The sequence below is a fragment of the Cololabis saira genome, chromosome 11, assembly GCF_033807715.1.
Source record: "Cololabis saira isolate AMF1-May2022 chromosome 11, fColSai1.1, whole genome shotgun sequence".
In the NCBI taxonomy this organism is placed as follows: Eukaryota; Metazoa; Chordata; class Actinopteri; order Beloniformes; family Belonidae; genus Cololabis; species Cololabis saira.
This window is the reverse complement of record NC_084597.1, coordinates 43,046,347-43,065,137: the sequence shown is the minus strand read 5'-3', so window position 1 is coordinate 43,065,137 and position 18,791 is coordinate 43,046,347. Positions and strand designations below refer to the sequence as shown.

Below are 18,791 nucleotides of genomic sequence, written 5' to 3'. Positions count from 1 at the left end.
GGGGTGGGGACCGCAGGCCAGCACGCAGCTCCCGAAGCTCCGGCCCAATCAGCAAGTCCCAGGTTGGGGTGCAGGGTCAGGGAAGGGTTGAAGGGAAAGGGTCAGGGAAAGACTTGTGCTCAGTAATGCAAGCTACAAGCCACCCACGACCACCTGCAGGTTCCGGTGTCCGGCAAAGGATGCTGCAACATGGACAAAAGAGAGAAAAGGGAGGAGAAGAAACACACACGCAAAACTCTAGTTTGCTTGCACCTGCAGGATTTGACATTTCCCCCAGTTTCAGTTTCAGTTCGGTCTTGACCCTCCTGTTTCCATCTGCCCTGATTGTCTGCACCAGTGTCTCCTTATCCCCTGTGTATGTCTAGTCTTGTCTTTCCCCTGCTCCTCGCTGGTCTGTACTGTTTGCTCCCCCCATGTTCTCCTCGTCAGTTTTCTTGCTCATGTTCCCGTTCCATTTTTGATGATGATTTTCTCAGCAGCGTTTTTGGTTTTGTTTAATAAATCCTGCTTTTTGTGAGGAAAAAAAAAAGAGAAGAGACAGAGCTCCTGGTGGATCTGGTCGTTCCTTATCGCCCGTCTATCCTTTTTTAATTCTCTCCTCAGCACCAGGTTTATGAACATCTGACCCTCAGAGTTGGATCATGAAACAGATTCTGCTGCCGTTGCTGGTTGAATAAAATGAAGAGCTGCGAGCCGCTCTCGTGCTCTTGTAGATACTAGTGGAAAAGCGCCATTAGATGTCTCCCTGCATCAGCACAACTGATTCACATCAGTGGTTATTATCAGTCCGTTGTTTTAGTGGGCTGTTGAGCTAGCCGTCGCTATTTGGAGGACCACAGGCCTCTGGGACTCGCCTCGCAGGCACAAACAGGTCAGCTCTGTTGCTAAAAACACACGACAAGACGTCAATATCCTTTGTGCAAACACATGCAAGAATTGGTAGATGAAACAGAATACGGACAGTGGGGGTGATTGAGATGAATCTGGGATGCATCACCACTAGTGTTCCTCTGGCTCATTCACGCTGTATTGGATGTTGCGCGTGGGGTCCCACAGGGGTCAGCACTGGGAGCCAAACTCTTTAGGATTCACATAGAAAAAGGCAGCGTATCTACTCCAGAACTGAGTAAAGGTCTAAAGGTGTCGCTCTTTCAGGTTCTTCCAGAAACAGATACAACCCAGAAAGATGTCTCTTTTAAACTTATAAGCAGAAAGGAATCCTCAACCTTCTGTGAGGGACAGTGGCCTGATGGAGCGGGGTGGAGCGTGGTGGAGCCTGGTGGAGCCCGGTGGAGCCCGGTGGAGCCTGGTGGAGCCCAGTGGAGCCCGGTGGAGCCCGGTGGAGCCTGGTGGAGCCCGGTGGAGCCCGGTGGAGCCTGGTGGAGCCCGGTGGAGCCCGGTGGAGCCTGGTGGAGCTCAGTGGAGCCCGGTGGAGCCTGGTGGAGCCTGGTGGAGCATGGTGGAGCCTGGTGGAGCCTGGTGGAGCCCAGTGGAGCCTGGTGGAGCCTGGTGGAGCCCAGTGGAGCCCGGTGGAGCCCAGTGGAGCCCAGTGGAGCCCAGTGGAGCCCGGTGGAGCCTGGTGGAGCCTGGTGGAGCCCAGTGGAGCCCAGTGGAGCCCGGTGGAGCCCAGTGGAGCCCAGTGGAGCCCAGTGGAGCCCGGTGGAGCCCGGTGGAGCCCGGTGGAGCCCGGTGGAGCCTGGTGGAGCTCTCAATGAGCACCGCTGTTGAACATTGGGTGGTGTCATATTGAGTTGCCACATTTGATCTGGAGGGCATGATGAGAAGGGGTTTAAGGTTGATTGATTATTGATTATTTAACAATGACCAACAATCGGCCCCTTCTTCCTCTGACAGGATTATATTATATGTTTGTAACTGAAAGATAAATATGAATGCTGGTGTATGCTTGATACAACAAGAACCAGGCGCCTAGGATTGTAGACTTTATAACGGTTTATTACGGTTCATGAGATAGACATATATCTTTTTTTTTGTCTGCATATATATGAATGTTTTATTTATTTTTGTATTTGTTTGTTTATTTTGGTCATCCAAAAAACAATGTTATTACATCGGTGCAACCATCATCATCATCCAGCACACATGGGGAAAACAGCTACTATAAGAGATGGCTCAAATAGATGTGACCAATTATCATACAATCAATACTAGACAATGTTTATAAAGAAGTGCAGGAAAAAAGTTAATGATTGTTAGAGCACAAAACTAAAGACAAGTAAACAGTTTGGGCTATCGACGTATAAATATACATGTAGTGGGATGTCAATACAAATTTGCATCCATGTTTTTATAGTATCAGTACTATTATACTATATATATATATATATATATATATATATATATATATATATATATATATATATATATTCAATTCAATTCAATTTTATTTATATAGCGTCTAATACAACAAAGTTGTCTCTAGACGCTTTACAGAGATCCAGAACATGAACCTCCGAGCAATTATTACATAAACAATGGCAGATAAAAACTCCCATAGTGGGAGAAAAACCTTAAGCCAAACAGTGGCAAGAAAAACTCCCCTTTAGGAGGAAGAAACCTGGACCAGGACCAGGTTCATAAGGGGGGACCCTCCTGCCGAGGGCCAGACTGGGGGTCGGGGACGTTAGCAGCACAGCAGGCAGGTGGAAGCAGCAACGGGATGACCAGGGGTGGGGACCGCAGGCCAGCATGCAGCTCCCGAAGCTCCGGCCCAATCAGCAAGTCCCAGGTTGGGGTGCAGGGTCGGGGAAAGGTTGAGAAGGGGCAGGGACAGGGAGAGGAGTCTTGACGGACAAACCTTCTCGAACCTCCAAACACCTCCAAACCTCTACGAACCTCCTTGGATATATATATATATATATATATATATATATATATATATATATATATATATATATATATATATGTTTACCCGTACATGCACAACCACAAACATACTCTCATGCACACACACAGTACATATACAGGACTGTCTCAGAAAATTAGAATATTGTGATAAAGTTCTTTATTTTCTGTGATGCAATTAAAAAAACTAAAATGTCATACATTCTGGATTCATTACAAATCAACTGAAATATTGAAGCCTTTTATTATTTTAATATTTTGCTGATTACTGTTTACAGTTTAAGATTAAGATTCCCAGAATATTCAAATTTTTTGAGATAGGATATTTGAGTTTTCTTAAGCTGTAAGCCATAATCAGCAATATTAAAATAATAAAAGTCTTGCAATATTTCAGTTGATTTGTAATGAATCCAGAATGTGTGACATTTTTGTTCTTTTAATTGCATTACAGAAAATAAATAACTTGTAGGGTTAATACAAATAAATAATAAATAGATAAAAATGCATATATATATATATATATATATATATATATATATATATATATATATATATATATATATATATATATATATATATTTATATATATATATAAATATGCATTTTTAGTATAAAATACATATCATATATATTTATTTTATTAATATATATATATATATATATATTTATATATACATACATATATATATATATATATATATATATATATATATATATATATATATATATATATATATATATATATATATATATATATATATGCATTTTTAGTATAAAATACATATCATATATATTTATTTTATTAATATATATATATATATTTATATATACATACATAGACATTCATAGATTCATAGATAGACATATTTCTTTAGAAATAAACGTCTCCTCTCGACGTCATGATGACGGCGCTCATGGTCCGCTCCCCTCCGCCCATCTTCCTCCTCCTCTTCCTCCTCCTCCTCCTCCTCCTCCTCCTGGAGGGGTCACGGCAGCTCTGGCTTTAAAAGCAGCCTGCGCCTCCTCTTCCTCCTCCACCCTGGATCCTTCCTCCTCTTCCTCCTCCTCCTCCTCCTGCTCCTCCTCCTGCTCCTCCTCTCCCCTCTTGGATGTTTTCTACCTGAGCTCCGTCTGGTTTCTCCGCTGAGTTGTTTGGAGGTAAGACAGACCACCCATCCTCCTCTGCATGTATCGTTTATATTATTGCATACGCACTTGTCTCCTCATCCTCCTCATCCTCCTCCCCGCCGGAGGTTGCAGGCCCACGTCCATTCCTCCCACGGTTATTTAAACCAGAGCAGCTGGTGCGCGGATGCGACGGGAGGATGAGGAGAGAGGAGGATGCTCTCTGACGGCCTGCTTCAGTAGAACTGTGTAGATCATTCCTCCATCAGCTGATCCGGCTTTATAACGTCAGAAAATAAAGAAGGACGCGGGTTTGGTTCCCCCAGGGCAGGGTGAAGGTAGGATCTTTCAGCGAAAACACGGCTCCAGGGAGCGGCGGCGTTATCGGCACAGCAGCGTGATAATAACCGCTCAAGGCTGATTTATGGCTCCGCGTAACACCGACGCAGCCCTACGCCGTAGCCGCGTTAAATCGACGCAGGCCCACGTCGTAGATACCGGCGTAGGCCCTGCGTCGATTTAACGCGAAGCCATAAATCCTGCTTGAAGCAGAGGTTGACAGCGGTTCCAGCCCTCTTTCAGGAACCAGCGTCATCCAGCCGTTTAATCCCGCTAATAATTGGGGGAAGATTTGTGAATTTGTGAATTTGTGAATTGAATTTATTTCGAACATGTATAAAAAAAATAAAAATAAAAATAAAATCCTCATATGCACATAGGTTCGAAAAAGGAGTAGGAAGAAGTTTACACTTTTTCCTAGTTCCTACCCCTTTATAACTATGAATTTACATTATTGCTATTATTATATCTACACAATATCCATATAAATATAGTCTATATAAATACTACGTAAACATGCCTATTACTACATAATTATCCATATAGGTATATAGAAAATATAAATATTACATAAATATTATATCTATATATAGAAAATACAAATATTATATAAATATATACTATATAAACTACATAAATATCCCTATAAATATATATATGCTACATACATAATAAATATATAACATATATTACATAATTATAACTCTCCCTCTCAACATAAATATCCACATAAATATCTAAACATATCTTAAGGAAGTATAATATACCATTTTTCCCTATTTTATTTGATTCTCACATTCCTCGTTAACCCATTTCCTCTTCCATATACCTGTTATAAATAATGTTTTGTATCTCTTTTTAAACAGATTTATGTTAGTACTTTGTTTCATTCAGGGTTCATAAAAACCCGCCCAATCTCACAGTAATTTACAGGGAAGAGCAGGTCCACGTGTTCCCATACGGATTAAAAGTGGAATACTTGGGTTCAGAGTCCATTTGGGTTTGAAACGGCCGAATGGCATCAGTCCCGTTTGTTTTAGTGCGGTTGGACGCATGTGTGCACAAGAAATATGCACTATGAAATATACTAAAATATACAAACAAGTTGCTTATATTCAGGTTTTCTGTTGTTTTTCCAGTTCACCTGCTGTTCTGGGAAAAAAAATCCAGATTTATAACTTTATAGTCTTGTAATAACTCTTAATTTAATTGTTGGTCTGTCTGATGAAAATCCTCTAATTAAATCATTCTGTTAAAATCATACAGTTCCCACTGAATAAAAGCAGAAAAACCAGTGAAACCAGTCAATGTTTCCTTCATGTAGACGGTTAGCAGATTATTGTATTGAGCTTATTGAAACCAAAACCCAAATTCAATCTTGTCTGAACCTAGTTGTCATTGAGGCAGCTGGAATCTGAGAAGTCTGAACTGTCCTGCTCAAACCAGGGAGTTGAACAATCGATCAGGATGACGATGACGGTCTAAGACGGTGTCACTTCGTCTGTGACTCAGGTCTGGTGTCGTCGTGGATGAATCTGATCGTTAGTCGACGCCATAAACCCATAAACCCATAAACCCATAAACCCATAAACCCGGCTGCTGCTCAGGCAGAGGTGGTGACCAGGATGCAGTCGGTCCTGCCAGACATCGTACATTCAGCCGATCACTAGCACAGTGTGTGTGTGTGTGTGTGTGTGGTGGGGGGGTCACTAATGGACCACACACACACTCAGTGGATCTCCATCGACGGCTCTCTGGCAGCTAAAAGCTCTTAGCGATAAGACTCTCAGACACTTAGACTGCTGCCACTCAGATCACTGTCACACACACACACACACACACACACACACACACACACACACACACACACACACACACACACACACACACACACACACACACACACACACACACACACACACACACACACACACACACACACACACACACACACACACACACACACACACACACACACACACACACGCACGCACACACACACACACACACAGCTGAAGTTGTGACGAGTGAAAACCAGCGAATAATCAAACTAAATTCATACAAACTCATTTATTGATCAGAATGACTCGTATTCTGGTTGGTAACCTGAGAACCTGATTGGGTCAAAATGACCCAAGTCCTCTATCCTTCTTTACTCCTGCTCTCTCCTTCCTTCTTCCTTTCCTCTTTTCCTCCTTTATTACTCTCTCTTTACTCCTTTTTCTTCCTACCTCCCTTTCGTCATTCGTTCCTTTATTACCTTCTTTGCTTTTCCTTCCTTCTTTCCTTATTTTATCCATTCCTTCCTTCTTCCCTCCCTTCTTTCTTTCCTTTTCTCCCTTCTTTCTTTCCTTTTCTCCCTTCCTCCCTCCCTTCTTTCTTTCCTTTAACCTATAACCTTCAATAATGTTTAATCTGTTACCATGGAGACAGGCAGCATCACAGGACCCACGTGACCCTTTAACCCTTGTACTGTCTTTGGGTCAAAATGACCCAATTCTTCTATCCTTCTTTCCTCCTGCTCTCTCCGTCCTTCTTCCTTTCCTCTTTTCCTTCTTTTTTACCCTCCTTTACTCCTTTTTCTTCCTACCTCCCTTTTGTCATTCATTCCTTTATTACCTTCTTTGCTTTTCCTTCTTTCCTTATTTTCTCCATTCCTTCCTCCCTCCCTCCCTTCCATCTTTTCTCCCTTCCTTACTCCCTTTCCTACTTCCTTCCTTCTTTCCTTCTTTTCTCCTTTCTTCCTTCCTCTCATTCCTTCCTTTCATTCCTCCCTTCCAATTTTTCTCCCTTCCTTAATCCCTTTCCTACTTCCTTCCTTCCTTCCATCTTTTCTCCCTTCTTTCCTCCCTTTCCTACTTCCTTCCTTCTTCCCTCCTTTCTTCCTTCCTTCCATTCCTCCCTTCTTTCCTCCCTTCCAATTTTTCTCCCTTCCTTAATCCCTTTCCTACTTCCTTCCTTCTTTCCTACTTCCTTCCTTCTTTCCTTCCTTCCATCTCTTCTCCCTCCCCCCTCCCTCTCCCCTAGGACAGCCCAGGGTTAAATGTCCTCAGGTCTGATAGTAAATGCTAGAGAGAGTAAGCTAAAGTGTAAACTAAAGTGTAAGCTAAAGCAGCAGGTGTTTGTAGAACATGATGATAGTGATTAACGGTGATTCCGGGGTCAGGACTCACTAACGCTGAACAGTTTTACCTTTGATTGTACGTTAGTGTGAACCACTTTGACAGGCAGCATGAATGAACAGACACCAAACACAGATTCCTGCAGCTGCTGACTCAGAATAACAAACATTAATACACCAGAGACACTAAACAACACAAGAGATGAAAAAAACAACATCAGAGACAAAACAATGAAAACTACGACAAAGAGATGCAAAATAACGGCAGACGTGTCCTGGGTTCAAGGAGACAAAGTGACGGCAGGAAGAGACGCAAAATGTTTCAAAAGAGGTTCAAAATGACCAGAAACTTTCAATATTTAATGGTGTTCTGGATGAGGAGTGGGTTGTTGACAATGTTTGGGGGTGCTGGGGGTTTCCTGTCTCTCTCCTGAGATCCGCTAACCTCCACACATCAGGATTTAACACGTTCAGACGCAGCAGGAATGGATATTTTACCGTTCACGATTTACCGTCAAAAAAATTCCCCACGGTAAGAATTTGTAAATTCACGGTAAAAAGGATAAATTCCCGTTGATGACGTTTTTGTGTAACAAACATGTTTGAAGGCGGATCTGAGAGCGAGGAGCTCGTCGTTAAACGAGGCTCCATCTCTGGAACTGGTTTGGATTTAAAAAGAGTGACGAGGAGCAAACATCATCTATTATGTGCAGAGTCTGCAAAAACAGAAGGAAATGGTTGTTACATTTTGATATAACGTTTGACTATTTCCAAAAAGAAATTGCAATAGTATCTAATTTGTGGCATGTTCCAACCACAGGTTAATTTGCCCATTTTATTTATATTAGAAGAGGTCGTCACTGATAGGATTTTATTTTCAGTGAACTTTTATTTATTTGTCCTGTTTCTTTATTTATCAGGTTGTATTTTTTTCTACTTTGTGATTTTATAAGCTAAGAAAACTTGAAGGACGATGGTACTTTTGCTGTTTCACTGTTATCCCACTGTTTAAGCCATGCAGTTGGAATAAATGTTGAATCTGTTCTTACATTTCAAACTTGTTTCATTTGAGTTATTACAGTTTTGCAGTACAGGTGGAGTCATTTAATTGGTGTGTAGTTTAGTAGCATTTAGTATCTTTTAGAGCAGTGTTTTGGGGGCTCCAAAGACTGAATGTGGTGATAGATTTATAGTTAAAGGTGGAGTTGAATTGTTTTTTTTTTTTTATCGTCATTTTTATCGTTATCGGGATAAATGCCAGAAATGATCGTGATACATTTTTTTGCGGCATCCCTAGCAGCAACGGCGGCTCTGGGGCAGGTGAGGGTTGGAGATGGATGACGCTCCTCCGGGGTGTTGATTCTCTGGAGGGAGGAGTGTAACCACGGCAGTTACAGTTGAGGAGCGGCTGGGCGTTGGCTCGGCTGGGGGAGCTGATAAGCAGGAGAGGCGGAGGAGGAGGAGGAGGAGGAGGAGGAGGAGGAGGAGGAGGAGGAGGAGGAGGAGGAGGAGGAGGAGGAGGAGGAGGAGGAGGAGGAGGAGGAGGAGGAGGAGAGGGGAGGGAGGCAGATGAAAGAGTCCAGTTCACAGGAAGTCAGGATATTGTAGGCGAGGATATCCTCCCCCGGCTGAAGCATTAGCAGGCCGGCTCTCATGCTGTTATGATACAAAGTGTGTTTCCGGTGATCACAGCCAGCCCCCCCCCCCCCCCCCCCCCCCCCACCCCCCGAGGAGGCTCTGATAACAGCCAGGCCTGAATCTGACTCCCTGATGTCTCCTCGTCCCCATCACATCCACATCCCCCCCCCCCTCCCCCCCGAAGAATGATCTGTTGAAGGTCTGGAGCCAGATCGTTTGTCTTGAACACGGCTCGGTTGGAGGTTAGTCCATGTTCCAGACCAGATATCAGCACCACTCAAGGTGACCAAACTTACTAATGATTTTTGAAAAGATCCATGTCTATAGATGATATTCTGGTATGAAAACCTTCCTGAGTGGCAGCTGGATCAGAGTTATCAGCTCATGAAGTTAAAACCCCCTTCAGAAAATTACACTTTAGATGCTGCTGAATATCCTGGTTTAGACTCATGTACAGGATATCTGTCAATGTTGCACAATATTGTCTTTGGTATCATTTTAAAGGAGACCTTTTAAGCATTCATTCAAGCTAAGATGTGAATCTTTCTGACCAACATAGAGGTCACTGCAGCTCTTTAAACTATAAACAACACACATTTTTACACAATTTTCACCTAAATTATATAGTATCTTTTAGCCCTGTGTCATCTAGGAACAACAGAGACACAAAATACAAAAACTGGAATACTCACAGGACCATAAGGATTCAGGAAATGTATCACATCTTAGCTTGAATGAATGATTTAAAGGTCTCATTTAAAATGATACCAAAGACAATATAGTGAAACATTGACAGATATCCTGTACATGAGTCTAAACCAGGATATGCAGCAGCATCTAAAGTGTAATTTTCTGAAGGAGGTGGTAACTTCATGAGCTGATAACTCTGATCCAGCTGCCACTCAGGAAGGTTATCATACCAAAATATCATCTACAGACATGGATCTTTTCAAAAATCATAAGTACGTTTGGTCACCTTGAGTGGTGCTGACCAGTGACATTTTTGGCTCTGGCCCCAGGACTAGGACTCGCAGGCAACAACTGTTCAGCGTTTAGTTAGCGACGCTCCACAGAGCTGCTGGAGCACCGTCTCAGCTAACACAGGAGGAAAATCCTCTTATCACAGCCCCCCTCCACCATCCCCACGGGATGTAGGACATCCACGTCACGCTTGCCGCTCCTGTTCAGAGTGCTGCGACCTTCAGGTTTCATTTTCAGAGATTTTCATGAACTAATACCTGAACAGAGCTCAGTCAAGGCTACTCGCATCACTACTCGCATCGATCGCCATGACAACATCAAAGCTGACTCTCTGCAGCCATCAAGCGCCTGAGAGGAGCACGAGCACGAGAATGTGCTTTCTAGCACGCCCTCCTCGGGTCTCAGGTGGGATTCACACACCTGAACAGCAGCTGGACCTCCTGCCAGGATGAGTTTACAGAAGTGTGAGCAGAGGAAACGAGAGGAATCAAGGCCAAGACCCTCCATCGTGACAACAGAACCAAGCCAGGCGGCTGGCAAATGCTGTATTAGGTTGGGAGGTTTAGTGTAACTTGACTAAACCCCCCCAAAAAGAGAAAAACAGACACAGACAGCAAAAACCGCAGTAATCAAGAAAAAAAAAAAGCAAAGTAGAAATGATCAAAATGGATTTAAGACTTGTTTTCACTGCGCGGTTTGGCTCAGTTCAGGTTCCGGTTGATTCCCGACCTGGTTCATGTTCCCTCCCAAAAGTGTAGAGCGGATGTCCATCGCCAGGTCAGTCGTTCAACCCGTCTGGGCCGTGAGGCAAATGGGCGACCAATCAGAGAAAGGAAGCATGTGGTGTAAGCGGAATTAAAATGTCTGTGGTGGAGCGGGAATGCGTAGATGACTGTTGTCGGTTTTACAGTACAAAGTTGCTACTCTAAGGAGTTGATCATGACTCTTTGATGTTCCTGCACGACTAAAGCTGGCACTTGCCTTGTTGTGATTGGTTTGGTACGTTATTTACCGGTGGAGATGGCTGTAAATCACAGGTTTACAGCGGCATGTTCTGGAGTTGAACAGGCATGGCTAGCCGGACTAACATGAGGATGATTGCTCTGACCAGTAGTGGTGCATTGCATTGTGGGTATTACAGTAGAACGTGAGGTTGTCTGGTCTGTTTCAGACCAGCTGCTCTAGTCTTGTCCTATAGCTGCAGCTATACTGGCCCTAACACACTAGAGTTTATACTTACTAGAGGTTTACTAAACACTAACTATAGGCTTTACTAAACAGAAGTTTAGTAGTTTGGTTTTAAAGGTGGAGGTGGTGTCAGGCTCCTTAACCCAAACTGAAAATTTGTTCCATATTAACGGTGCTTCATAGCAGAATACTGTCCTCCAAATCTACATTTAGATACTCTAGGAACTACAAGTAAACCTGCACTCTGAGAACGGAGAGCTCTGCCAGGAACATAAGGCACTATCAGATCTTGCAAATAATGCAGAGCTTTTACGGGGAGTCAATGGAGCGACGCTAACACTGGAGAGACGTGGTCTCTCCTGCTGATTCCTGTCAGTACTCGTACTGCTGCATTTTGGATCAGCTGGAGCCTATTCAGCAAATTACTTGGACATCCTGCTAATAACACATTACAGTAATCCAGTCTAGAAGATACAAACGCATGAACTAGTTTTTCCACATCCATCTGGGAGAGGATTTTCCTAATCTTTGCAATATTACAGAGATACAGCTGAGATACGGTGTATCATCAGCATAGCAATGAAAGTGTATGCCGTGATTCTGAATTATACTTCCCAACGGCTGCATGTATAAACTGAACAAGATTGGCCCTAGCACTGAACCCTGCGGAACACCATAACAGACCCTTGACTGTTCTGAAGAAACCTCATGTACATGAACAAACTGGAACCTGTCAGATAGATATGATTTAAACCAACGTAGAGCTGTCCCTTTAATCCCAACAACATGCTCTAACCCAGTTTTTCTCAATCCTGGTGCTCGAGCCCCCACTGTCCTGCATGTTTTAGATGTTTCCCTGCACCAACACTCCTGATTCTAATCAAAGGTCCTCATTAGCTTGTCATCAAGGTCTGCACAACTCTGTTGATGACACAGGTACTTGTATCACGGTGTGCTGAAGCAGAATAGCATCTAAAACATGCAGGACAGAGGCCCACGAGGACTTGAATTGAGAAAAACTGCTCTAACCTGTGCAGTAAAATACTGATCTACAGTATCAAAAATGTCAAAATCAGCACTGAGGTCCCCTAATCCCTTATCTGAGGTCCAGTAGAACCAGTATCGACACTAATCCCTTATCTGAGGTCCAGTAGAACCAGTATGGACACTAGTCCCTTATCTGAGGCCATAAGGAGGTCATTTGTGACTCGAACCAGTGCTGTCTCTGTGCTATGATGCATTCTGAACCCTGACTGAAAGACTTCAAACAGATCATTTCTATACAAATAGTCACATAACTGGCTTGAAACTGCCTTTTCCAGAATTTTAGATACAAATGGAAGGTTGGAAATTGGCCTATAATTAGCTAAGGTGTCTGGGTCAAGGGAAGGTTTTTTAAGTAAAGGTTTAATTACTGCCACTTTGAAAACCTGTGGTACATATCCTAAGCTTAGGGATAGGTTGATTTGGTCCAGTATTGTCGCACCAATAAGAGAAAAAACATTTTTGAATAGTGGAGTCGGGATGGGGTCTAACATACATGTGGTTGACTTAGCTCTATTGACGAGTGAGGTCAGCTCAGGGAGGTCTATAGGATCAAAACAGTCTAGAGATAAGTCAGAGCGTAGGGAAGTCGCTAAAGCTGAAGAAACACCTACAACCGGCTGGTTGATTTCTTCTCTAATTCTTGTTATTTCACTGTTAAAGAAGCTCATGAAGTCTTCACTACTGAGAGCTGCAGGAATACACAGCTCAACAGAGTTGTGACTCTTTGTCAGCCTGGCTACAGTGCTGAACAGAAAACGTGGGTTACTTTTGTTATCCTCTATCAACGTTGAATAATAAGCTGTTCTGGCTTTGCGAATGGCTTTTTTATATACTATTAGAATATCTTTCCATTCCCCATAGGAGTCTACAGACTTACAAGAGTACCACTTTCATTTCATTGTACGCACTTTTTATATCAGCATATGCGAATTATACCAATAAGTTAAGGTCCTATATCACTAGAACTTCACTGGAAATGCAATGCTTGTTTCTTCTTTATGTTGCACTGCATCAGCAGATCGTTACTTTAAATGCTAGCAATCTGACTGTGATCCTACAGATGACCCGAGTTTATTGAGAAATAACATCCATCCATCCATCCATCGTCCGCCGCTTTATCCTTTCCCGGGTCGCGGGGGCAGCAGCCTCAGCAGAGATGCCCAGACTTCCTTCACCCCAGACACTTCCTCCAGCTCTTCCGAGGGGAGTCCGAGGCGTTCCCAGGCCAGCCGAGAGACATAGTCTCTCCAGCGTGTCCTGGGTCTTCCCCGGGGTCTCCTCCCGGTGGGACATGCCTGGAACACCTCCCTAGGGAGGAGGGACATGCCTGGAACACCTCCCTAGGGAGGCGTCCAGGAGGATCCGATACAGATGCCCAAGCCACCTCAGCTGACTCCTCTCAATGTGAAGGAGCAGCTGCTCGACTCCGAGCTCCTCCCGGGTGACCAAACTCCTCACCCTATCTCTAAGGGAGCGTCCAGCCACCCTGTGGAGGAAACTCATCTCTAAGGGAGCGTCTAGCCACCCTGCGGAGGAAACTCATCTCTGCTCCCGCTTGTATCCGCGATCTTGTCCTTTCGGTCACTACCCAAAGTTCATGACCAAAGGTGAGGGTAGGGGCGTAGATTGGCCGGTAAATCGAGAGCTTCTCCTTTCGACTCAGCTCCTTCTTCACCACGACGGTCCGGTACATCGACCGCATAACTGCGGACGCTGCACCGATCCGTCTGTCAATCTCCCGCTCCATCGTTCCCTCACTCGTGAACAAGATCCCGAGATACTTGAACTCCTCCACCTGGGGCAGGACTTCTCCACCCACCCGGAGAAGGCACGCCACCCTTTCCCGGTGGAGAACCATGGCCTCGGTCTTGGAGGTGCTGATTCTCAGAAAAATAACAGCGACTTAATATTATTGGAAACAAAATTGATGAGCTGGATTAGGAGCAGTTGGACCGACACTGAGACTCACTAACCGGGAGTGTGCTGCCTCCTGGTTGAACATTTTTTAACTTTGCAGATGTCACATTCTGCTCAGAGATGCACAAAATGAATGCATGCAAAGTGGAGCACAGTGTCCACCACGTCTCATCTGAGTCCGACGTGCCTAAAACGACCCAGATCGAAGACGTGCCGGCACATTGAAGACGTTCTGAACCTGTTTTCTAAAACATCAGCAGCAGCATCTGCTCCTCCTGTCCACACCCAAATCTAAACGCTTGGATGGACTCACCGCTCGCGATGTGAAAATAACAGAAGTAAAGAGACGCTGCCCTGCTTCCCCGCTAGTTCTGTGCTTTGATCCATTCACGTGTGGAGCTGTTTCCTACACGACTTCTGTCAAACGCAAGTTAATCTGCTGCTGAACCCGGTCAACATTCCTCTCGTTTGTTGGTCAAGAGCCAGTTGTTGGTGTGCTGGAGGAAGTTATTCTCGTGGAAACGTTGTGCAGCAGGATTTAAAGGTTATTAGTCGGCTTCTTACTCTGCAGGAAGCTGAGTAATTCTCCAAGCGTAATGAGATATTGTGTAACGGCTAATGCATCTGCTGACTCACTCCGTCTGTCCTCTTGTGTCTCCAGCTGCTTTGAACCAACCAGGAGGACGGGCTCTCTTCAGCCATGCAGAAGGTAATAAATCACCCTGATCACCAGGGACAGCTGCAGGAGAAACACACATTTACTGGCATAAAAAGGACAGAGCTTCCATTGTTGTAGGTTCACCTGCTGAGTTTTAGTCCAGGTCTGAATGTTTCCGCTCACAGGTGGAGGGACGGGTCACTCCGGTCAACCTGCCGCCCTCCAGTGGTCCGAGCGCCCCGGGGTCTCCGGCCCCCGGCATCATGGTAAACGCACACCTGCACCGAGACACAGGAAACCCCATCAGCTCCACAGACCCAGCTTTTACTGAGAACATTTAAACCAGCACTATGTAACTTTTCCACCTTAATGTAATATTTCATCATCATCATTGTGATGGAACATCAACTTCCAACAGGTTTAATGAACCTCTGTCATGGTCTGAGGGTTCTGTATCTCCTTCACTGGCACTATGTAACTTTGAGGAGCATGGTAGGATCCCTGCCACACTAAAAAACTACACATTTTTACGGCTTTGACTGCTTTATGGCATACGTCACTTCCCCCTCCTTCCCCATTCGTAGTCCAGACCAAAGCTGGGCGGGGCGTGGAGTGCAGAGCTCAGCAGAAGCTGGTGTCATGGCCGAAGCAGCGGAAAAACCCAAGAAAATAAAAGTTTTATCAGAGGAGGCTAAAAAAGAAAGTGGGAGAGTAACAAGCTAAATGCCCGGACAAGAATAAACATTGGCCCGGCGTTTACTCGCTGGCGTGAGCTGAAAGACGAGGAGGGATGTCCGACAAGAGAGACAGAATTGTTATGATACAAATGTAAATGTAGAGTTCTATGTTCAATAAGAATCTACATTACAATGTTTTCACATACAGGGGATTCGTCTTGGGTTTTGGTCATTCTAAAATTACTGACAATATCAACAACAGACACAAAATAACAGGGATCATAAAATTGTGTAATTGGCAATGAGGAAGCTTTATAAAAGAATAATACAATTGAATAGAATTACAGCACTAGAGGAAAGAATGCAATGCAAAGAAAATGTATAGAACATTTCTAGTATTTTTCCTGAGAACTGTAAAATTGTGCAGGGCTGATCTGCAAAACATTCAGTTATTCACAGGTTATAAAGTATTTTTTTATTTTGTCAGTAAGTATGTTGGACTACTAATTTATGACGAAGTCCCTCTAAAAAACGTGACAGGAAAAAGGTGCAGTAGAAACGCTGAAACAGGACAGGGGGGCGGGGGAGACTTCACTAATAAAACCAAGTTGAACTTAGTGATTTTCAACATCGTCATATTATATTGTTTAGCCAAAAATAGATACATTACCTCTTCGCTATCCATCCTGCAAACGACCGCTGAAAACAGAAAAGTAGTTTTGAAAGTCCGTCCCGTCTAATTTCATTCACTATCAAAACAAATGCAGTGACGGGGACAGGAGTTTTCCGGCAGTACGCGCTGGTGCTCATGGGAAATGTAGTTCTTTCTGGTAAAGCACTACCGCTTTTGTCCAAAGGAGCCGCCAAACTCAACAAAAGCTGAAAGTTACATTGTGCTGCTTTAAACAATGGGGATTTATTTGTTCTAAGTTGAGACTTTGGATAATTGTAAGGAAAAACTGACCATCAGGAAACAGGAAGTAATAAGGGACATGTGTGTGCTCTGGTCTTCAGGCCCGTGTGAACGACCAGGTGGTGGGTTACAGAGACCTGGCAGCACTGCCCAAAGACAAAGCCATCCTGCAGGTGGAGAGACCCGACCTGATGACCTACCAACCACACCTGACCTTCTCGCCCCTCGACCCGCCGCGCAGAGAGGTGACCACACACACTGAGCATGTGCAGGAGGACACACCCAGCTCTGCAGAGCCGTCTGGGAGATTTGCGAGGCCCTGTGCGAAATGGCCGGGGGGGGCCCTCGTGAAATTTTTGGGTTTTTCGGGTCGGATCGGGTGTCTATATGCGTAATTTTAACTCTCCAATTAGCAAAATACTGGATACAAACACATACACACGTTTCATTATGAAGCATTGCATTGACAAGACATGACAAGTCAAGATATTTTTTATAGTAATGCCTGTTTATTACAACATTGTTCACACACAAGTAATCTTACATGAATCAAATCAGCCTGTTACTGAGAGCGACTTATATATTAGTGACATAGGGGCCTAACTCAACTGACATTATATAGTGTGTGATTCATTCCAGTTCTACACAAAACAAAATCGCCCCATAAGTTAACACATTAACAACATGCTTATGCATATAATTCGTAATCTTCTCAAATTATAGAGGCTAAATAAATGAAAACGAAAAATATGTGCCTGGACTGCCTCAGGGCGGGGCCCCGCGGCTGCTTGAGACCCGGTCGGATCGGTGATTTTTGTAACAAATTAATCAAACCAGCCTTTCAGAGAGGCATTAAACTCTTCCATTTTCTTTAGTTTTTTTCTTTTTTCATCCTCTGATGGAAATTTCCTGATTCTGTCTCGTTCTCTCGACATTGTGTGACAGTTTGTTCCAACTCCACCGTCTGGATCAGAGCAGCTTGTGTCTGCGCTTGGTCTGATCAGTTGTATTGAACAACAGACACGCGCATCATTGCACATATATTTATTGATATGCACAGACTAGTACACATTTAGGTCTGTAATGGAACGTGACTGTTGATATTTATAAGGGAAAGAAGGAAAAAAAAAAACGGCCCATAGCGCGAGGCCCCGTGCGGTCGCACGGTTCACACACCCCTTGCGACGGCCCTGCAGCTCTGTGTCGTGAGCAGGGAAGCAGCTCTGAGGCGTTAGACATTTATTAGATAACGTGTAGTATCTTCTCTTCATCTAAATCTGGTTCTCAAACATCTGGAGAGCAGCTGATGAAGCTCTGGGAGACGCATGTTGTCCCGCTCTGGTCCCATGCAGGACTGGAGCTGCTAAACCGTCCTGGAGCTGCTTTTTGTTCTGTTCCTTTAATGATCGCCAAATATTTTCAGTGGGTCAAAGTTCTGGACTGCAGGCAGACCAGTTAGGCAAGACCGTGCCTGAAACCTCTATATACCTGTCAGCAGTGATGTTTCCTCCAGATGTGACAGCTGCTCATCATGTACACTAATGCCCCATCAGAAGCGGGCTGGCTCAGCCTGGCGGATACCTGGACCACAATTTTCCACTCGACCGTTTCAGATGAATTCTGGGTCATGTTCAGCATTTCTGGGTCATGCCCACATGTTTTTTTAAGGCCAGCCTGTCTGACAGACTGAAGACCTCTCCCTGGCCCTGCCCCTTCTCAACCTTTCCCCGACCCTGCACCCCAACCTGGGACTTGCTGATTGGGCCGGAGCTTCGGGAGCTGCGTGCTGGCCTGCGGTCCCCACCCCCGGTCATCCCGTTGCTGCTTCCACCTGCCTGCTGTGCTGTTGCCGTCCCTGACCCCCCAGTCTGGCCTTCGGCAGGAGGGTCCCCCCTGATGAGCCTGGTCCTGCTCAAGGTTTCTTCCTCCTAAAGGGGAGTTTTTCCTTGCCACTGTTTGGCTTAAGGTTTTTCTCCCACTAGGGGAGTTTTTACCTGCCATTGTTTATGTAATAACTGCTCGGGGGTCATGTTCTGGGTATGGGTCTCTGGAAAGCGTCTAGAGACAACTCTGTTGTATTAGACGCTATATAAATAAAATTGAATTGAAGTGAATTGAATTGAATTGTTGCTTCCACCTGCCTGCTGTGCTGCTGACGTCCCCGACCCCCCAGTCTGGCCCTCGGCAGGAGGGTCCCCCCTTATGATCCAGGTCCTGGTCCAGGTTTCTTCCTCCTAAAGGGGAGATTTTCTTGCCACTGTTTGGCTTAAGGTTTTTCTCCCACTAGGGGAGTTTTTACCTGCCATTGTTTATATAATAATT

General features: G+C 44.5%; 1 protein-coding gene across 1 annotated transcript in view; it reads left to right on the top strand.

Moving 5' to 3' along the window:
* Positions 1-3,824: 3,824 nt before the first annotated feature.
* The window catches only part of dmtn (dematin actin binding protein), a 38,664-nt gene continuing 23,697 nt past the window's right edge, over positions 3,825-18,791 (top strand). Inside the window, exons 1-4 of the mRNA XM_061734564.1 lie at positions 3,825-4,023; positions 14,883-14,930; positions 15,065-15,145; positions 16,571-16,714. Of these exons, the coding sequence (XP_061590548.1) occupies positions 14,922-14,930; positions 15,065-15,145; positions 16,571-16,714 (234 nt within the window). The 5' untranslated portion in view covers positions 3,825-4,023; positions 14,883-14,921. The remainder of the gene's footprint in view (positions 4,024-14,882; positions 14,931-15,064; positions 15,146-16,570; positions 16,715-18,791) is intronic.